This window comes from Neodiprion pinetum, chromosome 6 (genome assembly GCF_021155775.2).
Source record: "Neodiprion pinetum isolate iyNeoPine1 chromosome 6, iyNeoPine1.2, whole genome shotgun sequence".
NCBI classification, from domain to species: Eukaryota; Metazoa; Arthropoda; class Insecta; order Hymenoptera; family Diprionidae; genus Neodiprion; species Neodiprion pinetum.
The window spans coordinates 1,869,193-1,896,725 of NC_060237.1; the positions used below are offsets into that span (position 1 = coordinate 1,869,193).

The 27,533-nt window shown below is 44.7% G+C and overlaps 1 protein-coding gene across 1 annotated transcript in view; it reads right to left on the reverse strand.

Annotated features, from left to right (window-relative positions):
• Positions 1 to 27,533, reverse strand: part of rg (A kinase anchor protein rugose) — a 157,525-nt gene that overhangs the window by 70,338 nt on the left and 59,654 nt on the right. Inside the window, exons 3-13 of the mRNA XM_046633230.2 lie at positions 5,657 to 5,783; positions 5,171 to 5,271; positions 4,586 to 4,681; positions 3,218 to 3,339; positions 2,983 to 3,109; positions 2,769 to 2,888; positions 2,533 to 2,679; positions 2,247 to 2,354; positions 1,169 to 1,309; positions 932 to 1,077; positions 578 to 791 (exon numbers count right to left, since the gene is read on the reverse strand). Coding sequence (XP_046489186.1) covers positions 578 to 791; positions 932 to 1,077; positions 1,169 to 1,309; positions 2,247 to 2,354; positions 2,533 to 2,679; positions 2,769 to 2,888; positions 2,983 to 3,109; positions 3,218 to 3,339; positions 4,586 to 4,681; positions 5,171 to 5,271; positions 5,657 to 5,783 — 1,449 coding nt within the window. The remainder of the gene's footprint in view (positions 1 to 577; positions 792 to 931; positions 1,078 to 1,168; positions 1,310 to 2,246; positions 2,355 to 2,532; positions 2,680 to 2,768; positions 2,889 to 2,982; positions 3,110 to 3,217; positions 3,340 to 4,585; positions 4,682 to 5,170; positions 5,272 to 5,656; positions 5,784 to 27,533) is intronic.

Consider the following 27,533-nt stretch of genomic DNA (forward strand, 5'->3'; position numbering starts at 1 on the left):
CCCGAGATGCAAGGTAGAAATTATATTCAAATAAACATAATGGAATCAGGCAACTAATAGTCGTTCTCTATGGAGGAAAGTTTTCATATACAGGTAATACGCTGTTCATGCGACGTACATAAAGTTAACGTAAAGAAAAAATAACTCGATCATGTCAGACACTCTTAACATAGACAGATTTTGAATTCACGTCTGTAAAAATTATTTTCCTGGGAAGTGTTAAATGCCTATTTATTTTGGAGTCTGATTTAAACGAGCATTCAAACCTAATGCCTAATTTGGCATCATCATATCTCTATGAATAATGAATATGAATCGTATTTCTAACCAAACGATTCTAACGATACATGTATATACCAGTGTCACCACCAATTTGATTTTCCGTGTAATCGAACGATTTATTCTGTATTCATTGTTGTAGATAATCGTGCACGCAGTTCCTGGGGCTGATGTATGAATACGAAATTTTCGTACAAATCACTCGTTATTACATGTACACCCTAACGTGATTTTTCGTCTATCGAATGATAACTAGTATCGTACAACGGTGTACTGTACGTAATTTAGTGTGTTATACCTGTTTCAGTAAAAGGTCGCTGTTGGCACTCAGGCATGTGACGAGGTGCTTCGTAAGCTCCAAAAACGAAGCCAACACCTCTGTAGTCAGGTGGTCCCGGCTTGCCCGTTGAAGCATGTAGCTGATCACTAAAAATCCTCGATTCTGAACCATATGCTGTTGTACCGTTTGCGAACTCTCTACCAAATCGCAGATGAAGCCCAACAGCTTCGAACTGGAACATGATGTTTCTCGTGAAATGACCAACAACTCAGCAGAACATGTATGAGTACTGATTCGGTACCGAGACCCGAAACGAATTACTCTCGTGTCGTGAAACGATAACAAATCTTATCAAGATTTTCTTATAATCACCATAAGGTCGGATCCCTTTTGATATCATTAGCAGTGACGCAATCGTACGACATGTCTAGCTGGGAGAACAACGGGAACAGAACTTGTATTCCGCCGATGGAATTCAAGGTACTGTGGATAGAGTGAGTGATGACAGCTTTTACTTCCTGTAATGATGAAGAGAAATCGGTGTATACGTTGTAGAGTTCGAGTGCAACGGAGATAGATTGGAGGAAGTTTGCAAGGTGTGTTCCGAACCTGCAGCATGAGAGCGTGGGGCGTGTGGACAAAATAAGACATGTTGCCTTTTGGAGCGCTCTGCAAGCATAGCTGCGAGTCCGTCGCAACGGGGTTGTACATAAAGACTATAGCGTTCGATAACTTTCCATCGTAGAGTACCTGCAATCAAATTTAATGTACAGTTTATTTTATGGGAAGATATGAAAAATATCGCGCCATTACCTACACTAGTGGTACATCATATCAATAAACTCATTTCATTAGCCTTTGTCTGTACCTACTAAACTTTACGTTCGTCAGACAATAACAGCGTTACTAGTTTCGCAGATACGTATCTACAATGAACCACGGATTGTACAGGTACCGAATGCGCATGACATCGTGATGATTTCGCAATTCTCACGGTACCAAGTATCGGTATAATCTATTTTTTCTTTCGTATGAAATCGTAATTACGTTTGGTCGGAAGATTAATTGTATCGCGATTGGATTTTTACCTTCAATTTCTTGTCAAAGTTGAATCGAATACCGGTCTCGATATTCTGACGATCGTACAGGTATAAAAAAAAAAAAACTACTAAATATTCATATGCCAGAAAAAAATACTGACAACTCGAAAGTCAAGCATGCGACAAAATTGTTTCGTAACAAAATTTGCTTGTCAAAGAAAAAACTGAAATACAACCACAAGAAATTAACAGTGTTCTCGACTCTATTATCTACGACAAAGTAACGACACTCAATTACCTGGATAGTTGTTATTCAAACAAAAATAAATGATTTTTTTTTTGCAACTGAAATGATATGTAAAATCTACAAATTTACCAAGAAAGAAGCTCTCAACTACCTACGTTAAATTCATGCGAAAATTATGTCGACGCATGACCAAATTGATTTATCCACAACGTAAAATACAATATGCAAGCGATCTGATTCTGTGTTATCAGACTCTGAAACGATTACCTTGGATGAACTCTATTTATTTTTATGCACTGTCTTTTCTGCTTTTCACAAACTATAACAATAAGCGGTAATCCGAGGAGGGTAAATTTAATAATTACAACTTAAATGATAAATCAAAACGCAAAATGCTTACAGGCTGTATACTTTGGTCCAACATGCTAACGGGCTCCTGCTCGTCACTCACCCTTTTGTGATTGTCAGGTAGATTGAGGTAACATTCGTTATCAAACCGGAACTGGCTCTGAAATTGAATTTGCGAATAAATTGCTACACTATACGAAATAGAATATAATTTACTGTATTCCGTCAATTAGTGGATAATTAGTTCGACCGCGGACACCGAATTATCTGTCTGACTGCGCCGTGCGACAGCATGTCTCCTCCTACATCGGCGGTGTGAAATAAAACTGTGCAGGTACCTTGTATCCAGGGCCCAGTCTGTGCATCGCGCATATTTGATGCGTGGTAAGTGCTTCGCTGAATAAGTATATCGCGCTCATTTGCCCGCAAAACACACGTTCCTCGTCCAATTCCGGCGTGGCACCGATGTAGCATTTATCGAATGGCTGGAACGGCATAAGGTCACGTTTAAGGTAATCGCCGGCTAATCTGGCCGCACCTTTTTCCAACAAACGATTAAAAACCGAGTACTCACGTCGTTGGTCGAAACGAACCATGCCATTTCCGTACTCGAGGCTAGCTGCCCGTTCACCAGACACTTTATTTCGCTCTTCGTCCATCTGTTATATATGTACACTATCGCGATCATGTACCACTGAGGAATGAAAACGGTAAGGATTAGCGAACGGTCAATTTTCACGTCCGAGAAAAATGGGAGAAACTGAAATTAGACGGTCGATGAAACTCACCTTTCGTGGTTGAAACTCGTATTTGACACAATGCTGGAAGCCCTTCCCTTTGACCTTCATAGAAGTGAGCACCAAGCAATTTCCTACAAAGTGTGCCGAGTACCCGACCCCTTTGCTTGTTTTGAAACTGTACGCAGGGTGGAAAATAGACGTCGATTAACAGAACTTGTCGAGATCAAATTCAACAGCAATAATTCGGTCTCGTTGAGGCGAAACGCGATAGCGGGTTACTCACCAGTACAAGTAAGGCTTCTCGCGTTCAATGTTTACTGAGTTTATAGGGTCAAGTCTAAACCAGGTCGTAAATGTGAATCCATTCTCGTACGGCCATTTCGCAAGAGGTGGTAAGACCACGGCCTGAAATTCGTTAAAACAATTTTTGCGTCGTCGGGTGTTCAATGAATTACGAAAATGAGGAGAACGGAAGAATTAAGGAGCCACAAGTAAATTAGAGGAAGAAGGAATCTCAAAGGATTTCAAATAAACTGTTGAACAGAGTTTAAAAGCGTTTCGTCAGTTCACCTTCGACGCGAATACTTTATTATTTGCTCGATAATTGGGTTTCGCAAAGCGGTCTGTTCGGTTTGCGACATTTTAAGCCAGTGACCAAAGGCTTTGAAGTCTGTTCATAGTCTACGCGCTATGGACTAAGGATAATTGATAAGCCGCGTTCGGCAACTTTGGCGAGGAACTCGCCCTTCGAGTTTCCAGTGTCACAGCGTCACACTGACGAAGCTCGTATACCTACACGTAATTTGTAGCGTAGTCTATATTCCGCCTGTTCGAAGTTTATCAACGTTGCCAACACCTAGACCTGGCCTATCGCCGGTGTTTAACCGAGTAAATTAACTGCAGAAAAGAAGTCCGTGATGAACATCGAACTCGCCAAAATTCACCCTCCGTATGAGGTGTAATTCAACCGTATACGAACGACAGGCGTTGCGAATGCGAGTAAATACTCTTACTATACACCAGCCAGCACCGAGTGAATTCGGGCGCCAGAGAATGCGAAAAACGAATACGTGATTCGCATCTTTGATCATTCCTTATTTTTTTTTTCTTTCATTTCATTTCAGTGATATTCAGGATTTTGAAATTTCAATAATTTCTGCGATTCGTAAGCAGAGCTGCTGCGGAGGGTCGGAATATTCCGCGATTCCCGAACAAAGGTGGACGTAGGGTCTTGTTTATTTTTCGTTTCTGTCTTTTTATTTTTTCCTCTTTTTTTTTCTCTACGCTTTAGATAAGCCGAATAGGTACATATATTGTATAAAACGTATCTCGATACGGGTAACTACTGTATACACACAGACGATGTATCGCCGAGGTGTGTTTTTTGATACGACGACGCGACAGTCAGGGTATGTATGTACGTACCTGACAAGGAGAGGAGAATGTATGCGCTTAATCTAATGTATACACATATGTACAATGGATGCGTGTGTGCGTGCGTACGTGTGTTTATCTACGCGCGATATCCGATACACGAAATAGCAACGTTCAGTTTCGCAGTGAGCGGAGAGAAAGGGAGAAGGAGAAAAGAAAAACTCAACGAGATACGGGAGCAAATATAGGTGTAAGGTGGGGGAAAATATTGACTCACCGAACCCTTTCTTCCAGGAAAACTGAAAAATACATCCGGCCCGTTCCTTTGTGGCATTTGGCGAAGAACGTTCAACAGCTTGGCCGAGTGTCTTGGCTGCGAAAACCACCTTATTGTCAATAATTGCAAAGAAATTTTCTCCTTTCGGATTTTACACAGCTTCAAAGCAGTCCGATACTTTGGTGAAGTTTGTTTTTTAGTTTTACAACCAGCTGGAAACGATCGAAAGAGAGAGACAGAGAGAGAGAGAATGAAATACAGCACATTGTGAAGAGCTGGCCGGTCTTCCGGACTTTTTACGGCAGTTGATCTCCGTTTCCCTGTTCCTGTTTTTCTAGTTTCGGTTCATCGGCGTGATACATGAGACAATTTCACGCCCAAGATATTACGATAAATCACCTGTAGTAAATCGGAACTTTTTTTTAAAAATTTATCTACTCATTTTTATTTTTTTTTTAACAACATTCAAAGTTATCGTACAATATACGAATTACGAACTTGTTGTTCAAGATGCAGGGTGAGCATAACGTATCGATTAACAATAGCGTCTAGTAAACAGCGGTATAGTTTGTATTTTATACGTACCCATTTCCCTTTCACCGCTTTCATCGCGCCGAACAAGAGCTTCAACTCTTTCACCGTGATGCTGTAGCTCGCCAACACTCCAAGCATGTCGATAAGCAAGTCTTGAAAGAACAATGTATACGTACACCTTTTAGAGAAATTGGAGAACGACTTAAAATCGTTGAACGAATTCTCGCTCTCCATCTACATGCATCCCGAACGGATGAGATTCGAACACGTTTCGGGAAAACAAATACGCCGACTTCACCCGTCTCTCAACAAGCGGTACATCAAGATGAGAATTAAAATAAAAACGCAAATAAATAAATAAATAAATAAATAAAGTTGAGCCCCGACAAGGTCGACTCCGTGTAGATCTGATAATTGAGTAATTAAACGCGAGCGCACGATGTGCACAGCGTAGATGTCCAGGAGTTATTGATCTGGCAGCAGTGAGCCGAAGGCAAATATATATCCGAGGTAAATAGGAAGCGAAGTCATGAATACCTGCGACGACAGTTTCAGCCCGGGTTAGCCGGTGAAGCACGTGCTCGATCAGACCGACGTCGGTACAAGCCTGGAGATTGCGAACGCTCTTCCTGAGTATGGCTATGAAGACGCTCCATATTTCCGCCTGGAATAATACAAGGTGAAAAGTATATATCAGGATTAATTCAATACCAGCTCCCCCATCGAGTGGGGCGTAGATTATACATCTGGGGAATACGACGAGAGGAAGGGCGGATAAGAGGCGCACAGAGGATGATACGGCTCGTAAAGAATTCATCGCAGTTGAATCCGCGCCGTACACGTGCGAGGCCGCTTCGCGGATTCGAAAAATCGCCGTCCATATTTCCGGGTGCACTCGGTGCTCGGTGCGGCGGTATGGCGGCCTCTTCACCGGTCTCGTATAATAATATTGAAAATCCTGGGATTGATATCCGGAGACCTGCCCCTGGCCGATAAACAAGACCGTCGAAATTCCGAAGCTCGTTCCTATTCAATCGCGAGCGTATTAACCCTCTGCGATTCGGTCCGACCAGCAATCGCACAGCTCTCGAAGACCCCTTGTGTATGGAAGGCCGGGCGTGCGTGTCTACCTCTACACGCAAACGTCACGGGGGATCCGGACCGGAAACAGGACCAGAGGCTGGTACACGGAGCGTGAGGAGGAGTGCGGTCTGTTTGAGAGACGAGTTCGAAATGTTTGCGGATAGTTACCAGCTACGGATGGGCATACCGCCGGAAGACGGGAGGATTTCGACCCCGAGGATGATGGGACAGGGTCAATCCTCCGACCGCAGTCCTCGCCGCGCTATGCGACGTCCTCCTTCGCGACTGCTGGCTGTTTCTGCGAGGTCCGGGATCGCGGAATCGCGGAGGTATCGTAGAAGCTTTTTGCGGTGGGCCAAAAATTAAAGGGACGCTGCCTAGCCCGCTTTATGGATCAAAACTCGGGGCGTGGGTAAGCCCGGCGTAATCCGAGTCTTGAAGCAGTTCTTTTCAACGAGGCCCGCGCCATTGTCGCGGTGTGACTGAAGGTTTTTTACTGTCGCGTGTAAGTACCACGGGGTTGCGAAAAGTGTGCCGGGAATAATGGACAAGGTTGTAATGTGACGTTGAATCTCGGTGTCAAACGTCGAATCGTCGCTTCGATCAATTTTCATCCCATGGCTTGGGATGAGGAGGAAGAAGCAGAGGGTCGGAGGATCGAGCCGGCGGAATAACGATGAGGTTTTTGCACGACGGGACCGCGCCTCCCGCCGGCGTATAAGCTTTTTGTATCGAATCTCCTCGACTGTGTGATAATATACGGGATTAATAACTGGCAATGAACGCGTTCGTCTTTTTTCATCCCGTTTTTTCCGCCTCGTTCTCGCTGTAAACAATTACCCTGGCGAGGATGATGGATTTCAGAAGTCCGGGAATCCGCGATTCTCCGACTACCTTCGTCGGGGAGACGGTTTATTGAAATATCGTCGAATCAACCGTATACATATACGCAGGTGTACCTTTGGATACGGTGTACGTGTGTTTCGCGATCCTGAATCAATTTATCGCAGTTATAAACCCGCGCGCATATACAGCATATAGCTGTAAACCGTAAACTGTCAACCCTAAACCCCATCGCGATCGGATGAATCGTAATAAAGCGTTTCGCGCCCGGAATCGCCTCTCCTCTTCACGCGTTATGGAAAGTTATTGCATCCTGCACGAGCGTCGGGCATATTATCTCGATTCGAGTAAATAGCCGAGAACAACGTTAATTATCAAACAGCCAGCAAATTCTAATACAATAAACATAGAAATTTCATAGAAATATCCGAGTAACATACCGGACCTTTGTTATTCGCGCGCAGACGATTGGGAAAAATTCCGATGATAATTAATCAATTATCCGCTGAGCCGTGAGCTAGTTTTTTTGTTGCGCATCGACGGACCGGCGTAATCGTGGAAAATAAAAACACGGGCAATATTGGTTCGCGGGAAAAGCACGATGAAGCACGTAGAATCAATAAGTACCAACCCGGCCAACCGTCCTGAGGGTATTTGCCTAGAATTAGGACCTGCCGCACGACGTCTATTTTCCAACGTTATACCAACGCGATCGCAGACGAAGCGGGAATTGGAGGCGGCTAGGTGATTACACTCGCTTATACATACACCGCACGATACCCCGAAGCGTTGCGAGCAAATTAGCGTAAAGTAACAGAAAAGCAATCGCATCAAATTCGCCGATTCGGTTATAAAAAGTTAATTTGCAATTTTCCTTTCTTCTCTTTCGCACTTTGTTCCTCTTCCCCTCGGCTCGTTCCGATCACAAGTCCGCGATTCCGCACGGGCGAAGAGAATGCAAAGTCTGATTTTCCGATTCGACATAAAAGCGTTAATTGGCGTAAGCCCCTTTCGTCAACAACATTGATCCCGCCGGCGCTGCCCAGAGCTCTAATTCTGTTTCGACACTGGGAGTGATCGGTCGCCTGGAACTCCCGACATCGCGACTAGTACAGGGGATTACACTCGACCCTTGCTCTGCGATCGGCGAGCTGTCCGAATAATATTTCCATCGACATGTCTGCTTATTTTCGCACACGTCGCGCGTTCCGTTTATCCGCGGTAACGTCGTCGAAAAAACAAACCTTTACCAATGGCCGATAGACGCTTTACGACGACTGAATGATTCAATGGAAAAGCGGACAGGTAATCAGCTGCCTTCTTTGTCCTACTTCTTCGTTTCTACATCCCTCCCCATTTTCCCGGCAGGTGCCAGTCTCGCCTGAGTCTTTGATCTCTGCCGGCGGCAGCCTCTTTTCACCGATATCATCCGTCTGAAGGGTATGAAAATTTTCACTTGATCCGCATCCTCGTTTGATGGAATTGGAAAATTGTGCGGTGACACGTTGTTATTGGACGCAGGCTCGAGTGAGAAAAGGAAGAGAAAGAAGAAGATGAAGAAACAGACTTGTCATGAAAAATCGATCGTGATATGGAAGTATTTCGTACCGCTGTACTCCTCACAGAGACTAAAGACTTTCCTCTCGAACTATGGAGCACCGATTCCCGAGAAGCATATATGTGTCTACGTATAAGATGCAGGGACACAACGAAGCAACAGGCCCTGCGAACAGCTGTCAATGTAACGAAGCTCGAGACGTGTTTCGAAAAATGAACCCCCAAGTTAAAATTTAGATTCAGTAGGCCGAATTGCGTCGTTTCGATGTATATAAACGACAGATCATCTCGACTTATCAGTCTCTTTCTCGAACCGTCACTTTCCTTCCGGATTCCCACCGACCCGGCATAGCTGAAAAGCGATGCGAATCCGTTTTTGTAAACCGGATGAATGTTCCTCACTCGGCATCGGAGACACAGGGTGACCATAACTGATCAATGATTATTTTTCCTTACTTTTCTTCAATGATTCTTTACAGGAGCACTGCGTCGATATTATTCGCAGGAGGAGACGGGCAGCATGCAACGGAATGTGAGGGAGATCGGAAACTCTGATTAATTTCTCCACGTAGTTGAAACAAGTTTTTTCGGACAAATTCTCGTAGAGTTTACAATTTAATTTGTCATGCATTGCTGAATAAAAGTACCTGCCCCAGTTTGACGGTATCTACGCTTTGAGCTTTGATAAAATGATAGCAAACGTAGTTGGGCGACTCAATTAGAGAGGTTGTAATTTTTTATCTTTGTTACTTTTTCTTTTTTTTTTTGCTGAATGAAAATCGCCCGAACTCTGCGTGGTAGCAGACAAAGAATTGTCCTATTTAATTACGCTTTGGAGTTTTTTTTATTTTCCATTCCTTTTCTCTCGCGTCAAACCACGAATGCACAGAACAATCTGAATATGACACATTTTAAAATAATTTATTCTTTTCGTACAAAGTATAATCAAGGTCTGTGAAATAAATTTCTTTGAGGATCAAACGCCGCCGAGCCGTGCTGCCATGGCCTGCGGTTCCCTCTTTCGTTCATCAAAAACTAAATCAGAACAATTAGCCGAACATTTTCCACTGCGCGGAAATTGTACAATACCCCGTGAACGAAAAGCAAAACTTAGAAATTGCAATAATTATTGAGGGATTCGCTGTGTTCGTTGATTTTAAAGAATTGGAAAGGAACAGGCAGCAGAGATTTGGTCGAAAATTCATGCTTAAAAAAAAATTGTAACGACATTTTCGACGTTTCGATTAATGGATGGAAACGTGACTCTCGGAAGTCCCGAATAATTGTTTACGTAATGATTTTGAAGTTAGCAAACAAACGCGTGCAACTTTTTGAAAATACAAAAACGGCGTCCAGTTTTATCTTCACAATTCTATAAAAGTATTGCGAGTTCAAGGTATATACCAAAATAGTTATTATCGGACTTTGCCGCCTGATTCGAATGAACATTAGAACGTTTGGCCGCTAATCCTGGCCGCTAGTTTGAGCCTCGTACTTCGGACCGGTCTCCTCAACCTGAAACGGAGAGTCAAGGTACGCGTGTACGTGTACCATGGTTAAATCCCACCTCGAGTTACCGGCATGAAGGGGATATTTCGCGGAGTCCTGCAGAGGCCGAAGTCGAGAACGATAGGGAGAGGTTAAAGCTTTGGGAAACTCGTATAATCCTCGGGCTGATATACAGTCGGGTTCGCAGGGCCGAGCGCTTTGAGAGATAACAAACGAGTACTAGTCGCAGGACCTCGAGGGAGGAAGGCGGAAAGCCACGGGGTGACGGGTCGAAAGTTTGTTCGGCAACCATGAGAAGGAATCGAGAGACAAGAAGATAAGTAACGCCGGCGCGCGAGGTGCCGAGGATCCGACTTACCATGCAAATCGCCGCCGAGCCATCGCACTGCTTTATTACGTCTGTACGTCTCTTACCCTGTTCCAAGGAATTCTTAAACAGATTTCGACAACTCTCATCTCGCTTTACAACTGCCGACGAAACGAGCACCGAACCTTTTGCCTTATCAACGTTCCGAAGTGTGCCTACCGACCCGGCAGGTTGGCCTACGTCGCAATAATCGTGGTAGGTACAAGAGAGAAGAGGGTGCGAACTCGACTTACGTCATTAGATGCTCTCAGGTTAAGGAGAGCCCTTTAATCTCTTCCTCGAGCACCCTATACTTCGTTCTTTATAGCTTCGCACGCCTAACGCACACACCTTGTTACCGGCCACTTCTGAGTTGGCCTGGAAAGATCTTTACCTGAAGCGTCTGGCGTTTACCGTATCGACTTTCTTCTCAGGTAGGTACAATAGACAGCAGAAGGTGGCAAATTATTTCCCCGCTCCCGAGAGTACAAACTCCGGGATAATTGTTCGTTTATTGTATTTTTCCAATCAGTCTTCGCAGCAGGTATATACATATACGGCATGTATACCGGTAGCGACCGATCTACTAATGTATCAACTTATACTAAACCTTCCCCCAATTAAATTATAATTACCCCTGCATCGCGTAACCGGTAAGCTTTTGAAATTGTTTTTGAAACGAGTTTAAAAATAAGGTGACTTAATTATAAGCTATTTCCCCGGACCCCGGTTTGCCGACACAGACGCTCGGTATTCACCGACGTATTTCCTAATTTCCCGAAGTAATAACAATTTCTTCCTTACATTTTCGAGTTCAATGACGAATCTCTGCGCTATGCTTCTGAACGAATTCGCATTCGCTGTATCAGTCGTGCGGAATATTTCCTCAAAATTCCGAATTTTGAGGCCGAAGCGATGGTACAAATTCTCGTCCCTTCTCCTTAATTACAAAACCATGATAAGTAAAGTTGGATAAGCTATTAGCAAGTTGAGCGCGATAAAAACGTAGCGAAAAAAGGGCCCAAATCTAGAATTCGGGAAATACTACTAATTACACCTACGGATCCGAAGAGCTTTGACCTAAAGTAAAAAGTGAGGTTAAACGCGATGTTTCTTATTCGTGTGCTTTCCGACATCTTGATTTTTCTTTTTTTCTTCTTCATCCAAAGTTTCTCGGCTTCGTTCACATCGGATCGTAGGGTAAGGTACGGGCAAAAAATCCCAATAGGGTAGAATTCTCGTGAGATAAGTCGTTGGCCTGCCGGTGAAAACGTTTACGATCCACTGAGCCGTCTTTGATCGTATACATATAGACTTTTTCTAAACTGGGAATTGGGTCAAGGAGACGAAGAAGGATCTCTGCCACGACGCGGCGTCAAAGTTCAGGTCTACTTTTGACTCACCCTCTCGACTCCTCGAGATGAGAGATAATAAGTTTATCATCGACGTTACTCACTCGACAAACTCTGCGGTCGCAAAGAAAAATAAAATATTTAGACAGGTGCAGAAGATGAACGCGATTGATGTAGATTCTTAAACTTTTCCATACCCGAGTACTCTTAAGCCAATTAAGTTTGCGGGAAGATGAAAATCGCCAAACTCGGCTCGCGCCGTGTTTCAGTTTTTCTCAAGCTTGATCGAACGAGATTGTTTATATAAACATTTCATCGGCGTGGGTGTTATAGGTACACAATACATAAACTTCGTCCCTGACACGACTCGTGGGCGTCGGTATAAAATCAATTCGTTTAAGGAAATTAAATACACCTACGGTGAAAACGAGGATAAATATGCGTAATATCGACACACGTTGCAGGGGTTAAACAAGCCTCACGTCGCGGCTCGTATCCAGATGAACAGTTTCACCAGATTACTTCACGTCTGACGTCCCAAGGCATCGATACCGAATAATATGCCGGCAGGTTGAAGAATTGCAATTTGAAATTGATTCAAAAAGGGATATTATTAAACTCACAAGGGGGATATTGAAGGGAGGAGCGAAAGAAACACGCTCATATATACCCGCGCCTACCCGCTCATATTTCCTGAGGGATTTTAAGTCTGTAATTAATGATAGCGGTAGCATTACCGTACCAGTCAGCACTTTTCACCAGCGGTGATAACTTTTACCCAACGGGTAGCTGAGAGAGAGAGAGAGAAGAGTGATTGATAGACCTCGGCGACAAAGTCCTCGTCAGCGCGCAACTTGACAGTACGGCGTTAATACCCGCAGCCTCCCCCTCCCCCTCCTCACCCACGCACCCTTCTTCAAGTAATCATTTTATTCTTTCATTTAATTGCTTTGTAGCAGAGCTCCAATGCCTTTCCAAACGGGCATCGGAGCAGCGAGCTTTCCACCGGAAGAAAGATTGAGTACCTACCTCGCAATTGATCAACTCGAAAGAAAGAGCGAAAGAGAGAGAGAGAGAGATAGGAAAGTCATGGCGTAGGTATTCTCCTTTTTATTTTTCTTTGGTCTTTGGTTTCTCTCTCTCTCTCTCTCTCTCTCTTTCTCTCTCTCTATCTTTTACCCTCCTTTACACGATCGATTCTCATATTATTCTCCGTTTTCGCGTGGACATAGATCAGGAATAAACTAGTGAGCACTGAGTCTGAGTAGATTGATATACTAACTACCCTCTTTCGAAGTGGCGAAGCACTTTAGGTCCACGCTGTTCGGTAAACAAATCCCGGCGCAATTTTTTTTTTTTACTCTCTTTCAAGGTCGAAGGTAAAACACGAACGTCCCGGAAGAATTGCGGCAGCAATTCGTCCTGGGGCAATTTAACCGTCACACCGAGGTAGAGACGTGGACCAAAGCCCAGTTTCGAAACATTTGTGAGCGTTAATATTTAAATGATGACCCCCGACCCCCGAACCGTCTTGTTTAAACCCTGTTTGAAAGTGCCCTCGGGATAGGGCGGCTCGCCGATATCGCCTGCTGGACCGTTCCTTCCGAAGCAAAAGCTGGGGGCCCTCCGCGATTTGGTATAAAACGAATCGGGGGAAGCGTGGTTAGGAAGGAGATTAATCGATCGCGAGAAGGTCGCTGAACCGCGGACGAGAGATTCGGAGACAAACGGGGATATTTTGCATGGTGCAAAAGTGGAAAAGGATCGGATAAATGACCCGGAGTTTGTCCTCGGTGATGCTTGGAATACCGTGTACCGTTCTAATGTACTATATTTATAATATCTCCGAGCGTCCGACAGTCGACTCGGGGCAAATGAGGATGTAAATGCATGATTACTTAGTCCATTTTCCGCGACCCTTCGGCGATGTCAACTTCGTAAATGCTTTTTGTTCGAGACAGTCGACTGCGACGCTACCCTTGTCAACTCGGACCGTCATTCCGGAGTTTTAGTCATTTCTTCGTACACTCAGCTTTGGGTCGTTAAAGACAAAATATTTCCGATTTAATATAAACTTTATGGAACTGCTTCGAGATGGGATGATCGCGGGTTGCTGCAAAAATCGGAATACTGAATTAGGACGAACACCGAGACGAATCAATTACTGGGAAAGGACGTCGCCTCTTGAGAGCAGCAGGCATTCGAACGGTATAACGCGTGGTTCTGACTATTCAGCAGAGTGATTTCGAGCTCAGGATCGCGTTGAACGTTGTTAATCAAGGGTGCAGCTATTACCTCCGGGTTTACAGCTTGTCGCCCAATTTAGTATGGCCGCGAATTTCAACAATACAGGTACGGAGACAGCTGCCTTGGAACAGATAGCGCGTAAACGTCAGAGTGCACCGTACTTGCGGTGAGAACCTGGAAGGATCCATGGACGCAGAAACTGCAGTGACGTCGCCGTCAGACTAGCCAGCCGAGGTATCCGGTTGGCGCAGTTCGAGCGAAGAGAGCCAACGGATCTTTCACACCTCGAGTGATAAACGGCTTACCACACCATTAAAGCTCAGAGTTACCAGCGCCCGATGGCTGATGACCCTTTGCAGCATCTTCACTAGTCTGGCGAATACCGCGTGGAAATACCGGGGGAATCTGGGCCGGCTTAGTCAGTTCGAAAAGACGACTTAAGGAGGTATCCAACGTTGAACTTCCCGAGTGTATTAACGCTCTTTCAGGTATCGTTAGCTTCTTTGAGTCCATTGATCATCGGCAATTCATGGCGACTGTATAGAAAACGGTTTTCACAGGGTTACCGTTCGAAGATTCGCTCGGCTTTCAAACGACTTTGGAAGAAATTCATCCTCACTTTTATACATTAATTATAACAACGCGACGACGAAATATTTCGCGACGATTTATCCAACGACGCGTTTTCAACTGCATTATTATTATTCGAGAGTCATTCCACTGACGTGAATATCAGAAAAATGTCTAGCTCGCACAGCTGCAGCTGACTCGGAGGTCTTTGGGAAAAATACACTTCTTCACCGAGCTAGAGAAATTCCATTTTCCCGTTGATAATAATATAACCGGTGTCACACAAATTCCTCTCTCCCTGGCGAGATCGGGCCGTCTCCGAATGCTCGCATTCAACTGTCACGTAAACTTGATGGCCAGACTCAACTGGCTCAAACTGTTCCCAAGTTATGGGGCTAAAATGTAACCGAAACGTGACAGACACGTCGCCTCAAGCTCAAATGTTATATTTTACACCGAAAGGCGGGCCACCGGGGCAGTTTCTTCTTGTCACCCCATTCCAGATGGTTGACAGAAGAAAAGGGAGTGAAATTATACATCTTGTTATTCTTGCAAAATGTGAAAAATAAAAAAAAAATCCTTCTGTTTTTTCTACAGCCACGCTAGGGAGCGTGGAGAATCGGATACCGGGACGGGTGGCTGCAGAGAGGAAATACAGAGTTCAACTTCTCGAGAGCAATAAGAGAAAATAAAGGCTTTTGCTAGGGGGGGCGGGAGAGGGGGTGAAACGGGACTGGAGAAACGGTTATACTCCGGCGGGGGATGAGGGTGCCAAGTACGAGGGTAAATAAAGAGATGAAGAGAGAACCAGCTCATTTAGAGAAATGAACAAACAGCCCTCCACCTCTAGTTTGCCGACTGCGTAGGTTCTGCACAAGCTCGTACCATCGAGAACCAATGGGGACGTATACGAAGGCACCGCGTGCCGCTATCGCCAACTTTTTCTCACCGATATGCCCTTCGATTCGCCGAATAGTATTTTTCCAACCTCCCGGAAGAGTGAAGAAGCGATATGTCGCGGATAGAATTCGCCGCTTGATCTTCAACGGCTCATTGTTTTTTGTCTTTATTTCTTTTCATCTCGTTTATTCCCTCCCTCCCTTCAACCCCCCACCTCGGCTTTGATTGTTGGAGACGAACTTTAGTAGACGGAAACTAGGAGGGAAGGAACGGGGATAAAATGAAAAAACAAATGTATAAATAAAACAAAGAAATATAAATGTCAAGGCACATAAATTTGATCCTTCAGATTTTCCTCCTTGCCCTCTCCCTACCCCCTGTGTCCCGTAGCTTTTTCCCCGGGTGTAACGAAGTTTGACTCTTGACTTCTCAAACTTTCTATACCTACCTTATATCTACCCTCTGCTATAACGCTCAACGATATTTCAGACCTATAGTACGAGGGTGTAATTGGGTCAAAATAACATCACCTGTGGATATACATCTCTCGCTCCCTCTCTCTCTTTTCCCTGTTTTTTATTTTATCCTACTATCTTAGTTCAGTGCTAATTTTAATTTGTTACTTCGTTACTATTTAGCTTACAAATTATTAATTGTTTTTTTTTTTCTGTTTCGTCTATGTACTGTTCATACTTCCGTCCAAGAAGACTTGTCACACGGCGAATTAACGCTTAACTATCTCTCTCTCTCTCTCGTTCTCTCGCCTCTTTGCAAAACTTCAAAGTATCTCCTCATTTGAAATATGATTGTTTTTTTTTTTTTTTTTTCTCCAGATTGTTGGTCACGGCAATTCCCTTTCTCTGGCCGCAGTATCTCTTTCTTTTTCGGGTCTGGTTGTGAGCGGAATAACATCGCGTTTCTCGCCCACCTACGTGTTCAAAGTTCTTTATAGAATTAAAATATGCTAATAGGGTGTCTGAGGGAACGGCGGTATGGTCATGGAAGAGAAATGTGTAGAAAAAAAACTCGTTTTGTAAACAACAAACAACGAAAACGAGTTTGAAGCTCGGGTCCGTGCATGTGCCTCGAAATTCCAAACGCGGAGGGGCGAGAGGTTCAGGGGTCGATCGACGAATGCATTAAACATTATTCGCGAAAACTTTTAGGCTAAAAGCTGGCTCGCCTATATATATATATATACTTATATATCTATACTCCTGGTCCGCAGAGCGTTTCGCGTTGAAAACTTTCAAATTAAAACACTCCGGCGGGACTTTGAACGATTCCGAGTAATTAATACGTAAAAAAAAAGAAAGAAAAAAAATTATACCAAAACTTGGCGCCCGAACGCTTTTTCCGCCACGCGTACCATATTCCGACAAACAACCCGCAGCCGGTTCCACAGATTTATATAACATACATCAGGTGTGTATGTCGCGCATATTTGCAAATGGACGGTGCTGCTGCAGGTTGTTAATTAGCTAATGCTGTTTAGTCGCCCTCCGTAAAGTGTATTTAGCGTGATTGGTGCTCGCGTAAATATAAACACGTGTAAATATGAAGGAATTAAAAATTGGGATGTCATAATTGAGTTGTAAAAAAATAGCTTCGCGGCAGAAACGGCAACTCGTCTCTTCACCGAATCGGGTCGGACAAACTCGTCTCGTGCGCGTCGTCCAATCTTTCCGAGTGCACGAGGAGTGTATATTTATGTAAGAAAGCAAGTGCGTGCGTACCGGGAGGAATATCTCCTCCGCGAAGTACAGCTTACCTTCTCGTTTCAGTTCCCTCAGTTTGTCTTTTGCCGCGATGTCGTATATACCCTGTACACATGTATAGGCACGTAACAGGGTAAGGTAGAGTTTACGCAATCAGGCGCGCGCCGCGACGAAGATACGAGAAGACGAAGTAAGCAATCCGAAATAAGAGGAACGAAAGAAGAACTTTGCTATTGAATTTCATCGGGCTTCTCCGCCGCACGTCGATACGTACGTGTGCGCTGGCTACTCGAAAAGCATACGGAAGAAACAGGGAGTCGGAGAAACGCGGATTCGCCGAAGCCAGAAGCCTCTTCAAGAATTTAGGACTCGGTCCCGGCACTTCCGACGTCCGTATAACCAAACCCGATCCCCCTGATACGATCTTTCTTCTCCCTCTCTCCCTCTCTCTCGCCCGACGGATGATCGGCCAAAGTCGTAAATAAGAAAGGTTCGACTACATTCAATGGTACGTATACATCTCAAGGAGGCTGCCGTCGCTTTGTACCTTTTGAATCCTGCATCCGCGAGGACCGCCATACACACCTATATGCGCGGAATTAGATCCTCCCTTCCAAGTTTTATCGGGACGTTGAAGATTAATGACCCTCACTGTCAGTCCGCGGGGTTCGACGCTGCAGAAACGCCATTGATTGCCGATGCCGGTACGTTTCTTAGAGATCCCCGACGCCGGGCACAATGCGTCTCCGTCGGTTACTCTCCTCGCCGTCCCCCAGCGCCGATAATTATTAATAACGTTCGACCGCATTGAAACGACTCGGTCGCTTCGAAAAACAGAAAGGGAAAAGAGAGGGGACGAGTCCAAGGGTGTGCAGGTCTAGGCGGGGCGAGGGAGGAATGGCCCACCCTCCGAAGGAGAAGACCGAGATTCATAGCAGATTGTGAGCGCGCACCCTGCACCCTTGATAATCGATACCGAAGGGGGGAAACTGGCATTTATTATTATCGAGATTTCCACACTCGGGTTGCCCGATGCGGAGTTTTCGTTATAGGGGCACGGAAGCTTGTACGTTTCCACTTTTTATTTTTATTTACGGAATACGAATGCGAACTTTTTCGAACCTGCAGCGGCGCCAGAACCAGATTACAGAGACTATCGGGTCCCAAAACTGGTCCTGTTCTTATTCGATCAAACGTTTCAACGATGACGCAAACTCAGCGTGAGAGAAAAAGCGAGAGAGAGTTGGCGTAAAATGGTAAAATCTCTCGAACGAATGCTCGCGCCACCCCCAAGAGCCCCGATATCAAATGCTAAAGCTCCCGGTTCCGATCGTTGTACGCGGAAATATCTCCCCGGAATTTAGGCGTCCCGGAGACAAAGAGGCTGAGGCGAGGCGCAAGCGTATCGAAATATTTCAAAAGGAATTTAATTTGAACCGCGACATTTGGCTGCGGTATTTCCGAATTGAAATGTTGCAATTATGGCTGCCCGTCCGAGTCCCCGCAACGGACCGACCGACCGACCCGATTCTCACAACGCAGGCATTCAATCACTCGGAGTAAATTATTTCACAGTAAGCCAAGGGGGTGACGCACCTGAAGGGTGGGTCGGTCGGGAATTCCCTGAAGCGTGGAGAAATTCGGGGAATACATGGGTTCGATTAAGGGTATCTCGCGGACTGAGCTTTGGGTACGTAACGTCGACGTTGACAAAGAGATCCGTAGGTATTTGTTGATTGTTCCGTAATTACATCCCGCGAGACGCTCAATATCCCCACTGGATGCGGGGGAGGAGGGAGAGCTCGTGCCCTCCTCGAATATAAGAGCGCACAGTGGCGTTTCGCCGAATCAACGTCGCCATTCTCATTTCTTCCTCATTGTCCGTCTCCACCTTTTACCCCGGTTAATAACTCCGGTCCTTTCAATACCGCGCGGACCAATTTGTGCGCTGGACCCTGCCAGCTGCTGTATAACTGCCTGTTCAATCGGCCCGGCATTCGCTCGTAACATCGCCCAACCCGGCCGCGAGGCAAATATTTGACCGTGCGTAAACCCTGCAGTAACCGCCAAATATTCATCAAGGCGTAAGTTGCTTAATAAGGTTAATTAAAGAGGCCCATCGCCCGACCATCGCTGATTCCGTCAATCCAGAGGACCCGGATTTGCATAGGTAACAAGCCTTCTTGAGTAATACAACCTTCTCCATAGACTATTCGAAGGGTGTTCATCGGTCGAGCAGAAGTGTAAAGCCACCCTCGACTGGCTAACGACGGTGGTACAATTCCAGGCTTATTAGCAGCTCGAGGAGAAGAGAAGCTTCCGCACAATGAGTATGCAGAGAGTCCTGCACAGGCGTATACAAAAGAGTGGAACAATTATGTCCTACCGAACGAAGGAAACGAGCGGCGGGCAATTAAAGTTACACAGTTAGTTCATAAACCGGAGAGTTGGCTGGCTCTCTCTCTCTCTCTCCCTATCCCTATCAGAGTTTAAACGCTGTGCATTATAAGGAGGCTACCTCTTATCCTCGGTAGGTATTATAGTTTCACTCTCCATGGCGGTAGTGCTTGGCTGTTTGGAGATTCGGCGAGTGTGACAGAGGAGAAGAGAGAGAGAGAGAGAGAGAGAGGGGGAGACAAATTGAGGCGTAACCGTGGTCGTAGACGGGTGAACGTGCTTTTTGATTAATAGCAGCACTTAACTCGTGATCCTGGACTGCCGATCAGTCGGCGAACACGTCTACCTTCACGTTACTCTAACCCACTCTGCAGCGGCAGCAGGAATCTACCATAGCCCACGACCCCATAAAAGTCCTTTTAATTCAGTTTCCAAAACCTCAGCGCGCCATGGAGCGATCAACCTCTCCGAATGTTCTTCACCCATGACAATAGGTTCAACGCCCTTCTTGGTCTTCTCCCTCGGTACCGAGGTAAAGCAAATTTAATTTCGAAATTGCTACTATGCGCCAATTGTGCAAAGTGGATTCAAACTTTGTGAATTGTGGATATCAGGCTAGCTACGAATGACGTTTGCGAAAGAACTTTGCCCGAAAGTTGATAGGACGAAATGATATTTTTTCTTCCATTCGCAGTCCAGGGTACGATTCGTAACGAATTCTGAGTGCAATATGTGAGAAGCTGATAAACGTAAGGATTTCAGTACGGTAACGCGATGAAAGATACTCACGAATCAGCAGACATTGAAAGCGCAATTATCGGAACTAATCTGACAGCGATAATTGTTTCACATCGAGGAACATACCGACTGCGAGCAGAACCGATGAATACCGGTTAGTTAAATAGAGGATGATGAAAACCACAGCGGGAAACTGTAATACGCGCGCCACGTCGGTCCGAAGGCAAATGCGTTTTACGCTCGGACAGCTAATATCCGGTCGATGGCAGTCGCCAGTCCAGCCCGGCGAACTAACCGTCGCACAGATTCAACAGTGGGGGAGTTTGATGTAATAAACAGAATCTGGGTATCCCGAGCAGATTGCAGGATCAATTCAGCAACGGGTTTTGATTTGTCGACTACTGCAGAACCCGCGAATCAACCCAATAAAGACCAATGATCCATGCGTGTAAGGCTGACCTTCCGGATTGCGCGCAAACACGTGATGCAACGCCACAGCGAAACGACGGTATAATCCATTGGCCCCCGTGTTTGTCAGGGGGTTTCGCGTCCCGACGCCTCTTACCCCGCCAAATCATATCGCTGATCATCCGATACTCACCGACGTATCAATAAAGTCTCTCGGCTTCTTTCCGGAACGAGTTTTCCCACCCGCGATAACGCGACGATAGCTCCACTTCCGGTATTGGACACGGACGTGGAGGAGGAGGAGGAGATCGATCGTGCAGCATCTCACACGGCTGCAGGAGTTTCAATTTGCAAAAGGCAGAGGAAGGCAAAAACCGCACGATTCAAGCTTTCGTTTAAACTCCTCACAACCGATGCGTAATTCTTGTATTTTTACAGAAAAAAAGACGACGACTGGGACCAAGCTCTGCTACGAAGTACGAAAGCGGCGCACCCTGTCAACGCAATTTAGGTTACTGGGATAGGAGGGTGGGAGAGGGGCGCGGGGACTCGGGGTGTGCATGCCTAACAACTCGTTAGGGAGGTTTGGGGAGCACGCGCATCATTTTAGTCCCGCGAGTCCCTCTTCGCAGTCTGCGAGCGACGAGAAAAGTATTCGCCGGGAAACGACGAGCGGAGTTGTATCGATCCGAGTATTTTTTAATTGCTTGGATTAAATATTCCCCCCCCCCCCTTTCTTTTTTTTTTTTTTTTTTTATTCGCCATTTTTACTTCCCTTCGAGTCTCTTTTCCTAACCCGTGAAATTGTTCATTTTCAAACCGGTAGTCCTCCATTTCCCAGTCTTCAACCCCCCCCCCCCCCCCGGTGAATTAATGAAATAACCGCAAATCGCCATTAATCTAGATTAAATCATTCAGGAAATATATATACGCGAGGATATGGACCGGTCACATTTATTTCCTTTTTTTCTCTCCCACTCTCCCTATCTCCTTCCCTCTTTTTCCCTCGGGATAAGTATAAAACACTCGGATTTTATTATTTTTCGAAGCACGCTCGTGCATATTTCGATTTTATACAGATATCGCGTTTATAGCGGCACGGAGCGCGTGAAGGTATAAAACCGGAATGATTAATACCGTTCGAAGATCCATGAAATTCTTCTTAATCCGCTCTGAATTTATCACGCGATTTCGACCTAGCGTATATCCTATACGCCGCGTACAATGTAGGCAGGTAGGTGGCCACCTAACTATACCGCGTAAATCAAACTTTCCCGCCCCGGCATTCGCACCGCGAGGTTCGAACGGCTCGTAAATTTAGTTTAACTGCCACCATCGAATATGCGATGATCATAACACGTGTATACGGAAGTTGATAGACATTTAACAGGCGGTAGTTGGCGTAAGCGATGATATACGTCGATTTTCGAGGGAGTAAACTCTCGCCAATTTTTCCCGCTTCGCCTTCACTAATTCTCACTGTAGAAGCAAAAATTAGTGGAAATCATTTGAGACTCGGAAAGGGATTGAGGCGAATTGCAGAAGCTGTTACTGACAATGAGATTTGCCGAAAGATCGAAACCTGCGAATCGTGAGATAATTTAACGAGATTGACGCTTACGTCGGATTTCCCGATAGTTGGAAAAAGGACCGTTAAAAATGCGGGTGCTACGAACGCCGAAGGCGTGAAAATTTTCATCAAAACGAAGACAAATATGTTGTACACTTTCGATCTGATGGTGTAACCGAACGGCAGAAAAGTAATCTAACGTACCTATGTAAGAAAGTGTAATGCAGAATATTCGGTGTCCCAGAAGAAGATCGCGGATGGGAATCCGTTGAGCTGTAGAAAAATGAGGTATTCGTTATTCAGTTACGCCTAGCTGAGCTTAAAGGTTATTTTGAATTTAATAGGAAATTGAGTGAAAAATGTTCGAAATATATAATTCGCGATGCATTTGCTGCGGATAATTGGTGTTAATCTGATTGTGGATTTTTTTTTTTTTTAATAATTAACATATACAAATAGACAGAATAGGGGGTGATTTTGAATCCTACGTGACGCTACCTAATTGTCTTTTTTTTTACAGGAAGAGTCTTCGGTTTTCAACTCATCGTTCGCGGTACCGTCTTATCGTTACAGTCAGCTTAGCTAGGAGATCCGAGTTTCCTTTCTCTAAGCATCGTAAACTGACGATACACGGTTTCCTACTCTTTCTCAAGTCACTCGGTGCCTTTCCCACTCGCAGCGTCGAAACCCGAAAAGCCCTTGATCCCTCCAAGGCGTCAGTGGGTCCGAACAAAGGTTGTTCCTCAAGTTTCTGCCCGCGATCTTGAGAAGTTGCTACTTATCGTGAGGGGCGAGGGAATCGGAAGGACAAAAGTGAGTCGATTCCTCAGTTGAAGGTAGAACAACCGCAACAATACATCCGTCCAACCGAAGGAGCCGAGATCCCGCATTATTTTTCTTGAGGACTCGGCAGAGAGTCGAGAGGGTGACTTTGAGGCGGGGAATCGAAGAGGATCGGAGAAAGGCGACTTTGAGGCTCGCGAACAACATTACGGATAGAGTCGAGGCTCCGGCTGTATTGGTAACGAAATCACATTATGCGATGCAAAACAACGCGAGTCCCAAAGGACTCGACGAGGAGGAAAGGGAGGAAAAACCCGCAAGACTCTGCAAAGGTACGCACCTGTTCTGTTTAGTTTTCAATATGCTTGAAATCGTGCCGAAGACGCGACGTCCCAAGAGTGTAGGAAAATTGACGTGCTAAAAAGATGATGAGATGGTACGGGGGAAAGACAGCGACAAACGCGAACCTATCGGCGAGCTGAGAAGAAAGGATTTTAATCGAACGGGAACACGGGAGAACTTAAGGACCTCCTGCTACCTCGGCAAGGATCAGGATCTGCACGCGTGGATATGGGTAAATTTACAGAGGGTGAATTCTCGTCGTATATACACGTGAATACCCACCCCAACCGAGGATCGGCGAATCCGTCCGGAATGCTGAATAATAATATCGGCGAAGTAAAATAATCCCTCCATTAGAGAACACAGGAGGGTGACCAATGTTCGAAAGCTTTTGCCTGGGCATCGCTCGATCAATGTCAGAGCTGCAGAGCGTTCTGAACGAGGATCAGGACTCGATACGAAGACAGAGAGAGAAAGAGAAATAAAGAGAGAGAGGGAGAGGGAGAGAGAGAGAGATTCGAGTCTCTTATGTATTATGGAGCCTGAGTCTGATGATCCATTCGTCTTTTCAGTATTGACATACGTGTATTTTCAAAACTTTCCGCCACTCGAGAAAATTTTTATGGATCGACGGTATAACGAGGGTCTGTGTGTCCTTTACCTACCTCCCTCCCTCTCTCTCTCTCTCTTCTCTATCTCAAGTAAAGGCGACGTGACGTGTCTGCCTGTCGCGTCTGTTTCAATTTCCAAACTTGTTTTGATATACCCATCTGCCTACACGTCGCACCTAGTTTATACGTGATCAATGAAAGGAGCTGGGAATAAACCGCGAGAGATTAGACACTCGTGTACAGGGATTTCACCGTTCGTGTGTATAATGACGTGACGTCGATCCTGTCATATCCGCCTTTCCCGAAGTTTACCGCAAACAGGAGTTTCGCGTTACGCGAGCAAAATGGCCGCCATTATCCTGACGTCTGTCGAATCGAATATTGCACTTCGTCCATATCTCTCTCTCTCTCTCTCTCTCTCTCTTTCTCTCTCTGCAATAAAAGTTCACAAGTGGTTGACTATTCTTTTCAAGACCGTTCGACAAACTTCAATGTCAGCTTCGAAAAGCATGTCACAATTTCGAAATGATCCGCGGAATGTCCGACTGACAATGTGTCGTCCGTCTTGAAGTTGAAGCGCGGAGAGATAATCCGGGAAAGTAATTTGGCCATAGCGGAGGCTTACCTTGGCCTCGAGACTTTCCCTTGATTTGAGATAAGAGAAAAGAAAAAAAAAAAAACTGACAACGAAGAAAATCGATGCGTTTCGTAATTCTGATAATTGGATTTCGATTCGAGGGAGAGTTAATTTCAGCGTCAATTAGTCCGTCGTTTAAACGGCTGCTCAGGGTAGGCGGGCGTTAAATTATTATCGAGGACGTAAGCATTTTCGAAATCTTACGAAATGACGTCGGGTGACGTAACTTGTGTATTAAACTCGGCTGAGAAAGTTTTACCGTTACGCAATCAGTCACGACAAGTACGAGGCATCTTTGTAGGGCGTCGCTGTACGTATATTTCTAAGGCTTCTGCTGCAAATAAAACGCAACACAGTCGGCTAGGAGGAGGAGATATTATTATTGCTATTATTATTGTTATTTAACATATATAGAACGGCAAGGAAGAAAACTCGGTTATTGATTCAGCCAAAGATATACTTTTTGTTAGATTCTTATTGGAAATTACACCGCTCTGTGAAAAGTAGTGTAATAGAATTTTCCTAACTCTAACCGATTAGAGTTAGGAAAATTCTATTACACTACTTTTCACAGAGCGGTGTAATTTCCAATAAGAATCTACATTTGGATAATTTATAAGTCAGGCCGTCGACGATAAAAAGAAAAAAATCATTCAAAAATTTGTCCATGTTTTTAGGTGTTAATTGAATGGAAAATGGAAAGAATGAAATGGACATCTCTGAAAGAAAAAAAATTAATAATAGACTCTTTGAACACCGACTAGGAAATTGAAATTGTATTGTAATTGTACATATATATTCCGAACTGAAAAAAAAAATCTCATTTTTTCAAAGCTTATCGTTTTCAGAGAACTTTTGTACTGTTGTCTTCGGATGTTGTGAATAAAACGTCGAGTACTCAGTGATCACATCTGATTCATTGCGCTACGAAGAAGCGCGCGCGGTACCAAATCCATCAAAATCCTCCTGAGCCGTTAGGATGAGTTTCCGATTATGGGCATCTTACCTCAAAATGCTTGCCTTGGCAGCCCATACAGACCCTAAAAGTTTGCCCCGAGTTAACATTAACACCCTGTATATACATATACATTGCACATATACATATAAGATAGGAAACAAAGGAAGGTGAAAATTTCTGATTACATAAAAATTGGCCTGCCTCCCCCCCTTTTAACTTTATTGAAGTTGTAATCACTCGGCGAAAAGTGCGTACATAATAAGCTAATGTAAAAAAAAAACCAAAAAAATTGCAGCGTATTTGAATTTCACAAGAGATTAAAACATCTGAAGGTCCGTCAGTCGGAGGTTCATCGTGGAGATTTGAAATAATTCGAACTCATTCTTCAACGTTATTATTTGAGCAGGGAATGAAAGAAAAACGGAATATATTTTCCCCTTTTTCATTCGCTTTTTTTTTTGTGATTATAATTCGTTGGATAAACTCGTCTTCGAAGTTAATCCCTTTTTTCACTCTTCTTCTTCTTCTTTTTTTTGCACAAATTATTATCATCATTGCCTACAGGCACATCCGATGGTCCAACGAATGAACTTGATAAGCAATTAGTTGAATAAACGACGTACTCGGGAGTAAGTAATGAAGCGGCTTAGACTGAGATAAATCGAAAAACAGAATCGTTGAAATACAATTCCGCAGGTCAAAGTAATGTTACAATATATAGGTATAAAATAGATGGACAGAGTGAAAGAGAGGGAGTGAAATCCGTCGTTGGTCGAAGGCTCGCACTTTTTCCCCCTTTCTCAAATTTCAGTCATTCGGCATCGTAGGCGAAGCACGGTTTATGTTATATACATGTATCGAATGTAATTCCGCAGAGTGGTTCGAGCCCAGAAGTCATTTATGAAATCGAAAAAATCGTTCCTCTGCCGTTTCGGCGTTTTAATATACCTCATACCATTGTCGCAAAAGACGCTGAAAAAACGCACAAGGGGCGCGGGAGGTGTAAAGAATTGAAGCACTCGGTGAAGTTTTGCTTGTTCTGACTTTGGAGTCCCGTAATATTTTACACACCGCGGGGTTAGATAACCAAGGTCATTAGGTTGCAGGGTAGATATCAATTAACTGGTGTATTCACTTTCAATCGGCGGATATGCAAATTGACAATTAAACTCGGTCTCAAGCACCTTGTGCCCGGCATCGTTTCGTCCCACGGAGAGTAAAATTGGAGCGCAAAGGTGGGAGGATCAGTCAAGATGCGGGAGGTGGGAGGGAATACAGGCACCCCAAGAGGGCGGATGATAAAATGGATGAAACGTTCGGCTCGTCGATTCGTTTGTTTCTCGACGATAAAGCCGCTCTGAGCTGCTCGTGGGTATTTGATGGGGCGTATTTTTTTTAGCTGGACGCATATAAAGCAACGCGTCGCAGAGAGAAGAAATCCCCCGACTCCGAAAGCATCACTCTGCATAAATTTTTAAGGTTCGAAAAGTGCTAATTAGAATCTCAAAGCGGAGTAGCAAAAAAACAGGGTTGTTTTTGTTTTCCGTTTTGTTTTTCACGCGTCTGGTATAAAAAATGAGAAATACGGCAAGGAGGTGAATTTGAAATGTAAATGCGACGGCCGACAGTCGATTGTGTCGTGAAACCGTTGTCGCTACGTCGAGTTGCTAAACAGCCTAATGTTTATGCTCGTTACATTATCCGTTTAGGTGACGTTGATGCTCTTGTAAAAGGAGCTAGGATGTCGCATTAGCATATATTATGTACGAAAGGATACCGCTGCATAACAGAATGCAAAAAAAAAAAAGAAAAAAACACCGTCCGCCACGTATATACAGCGTTATT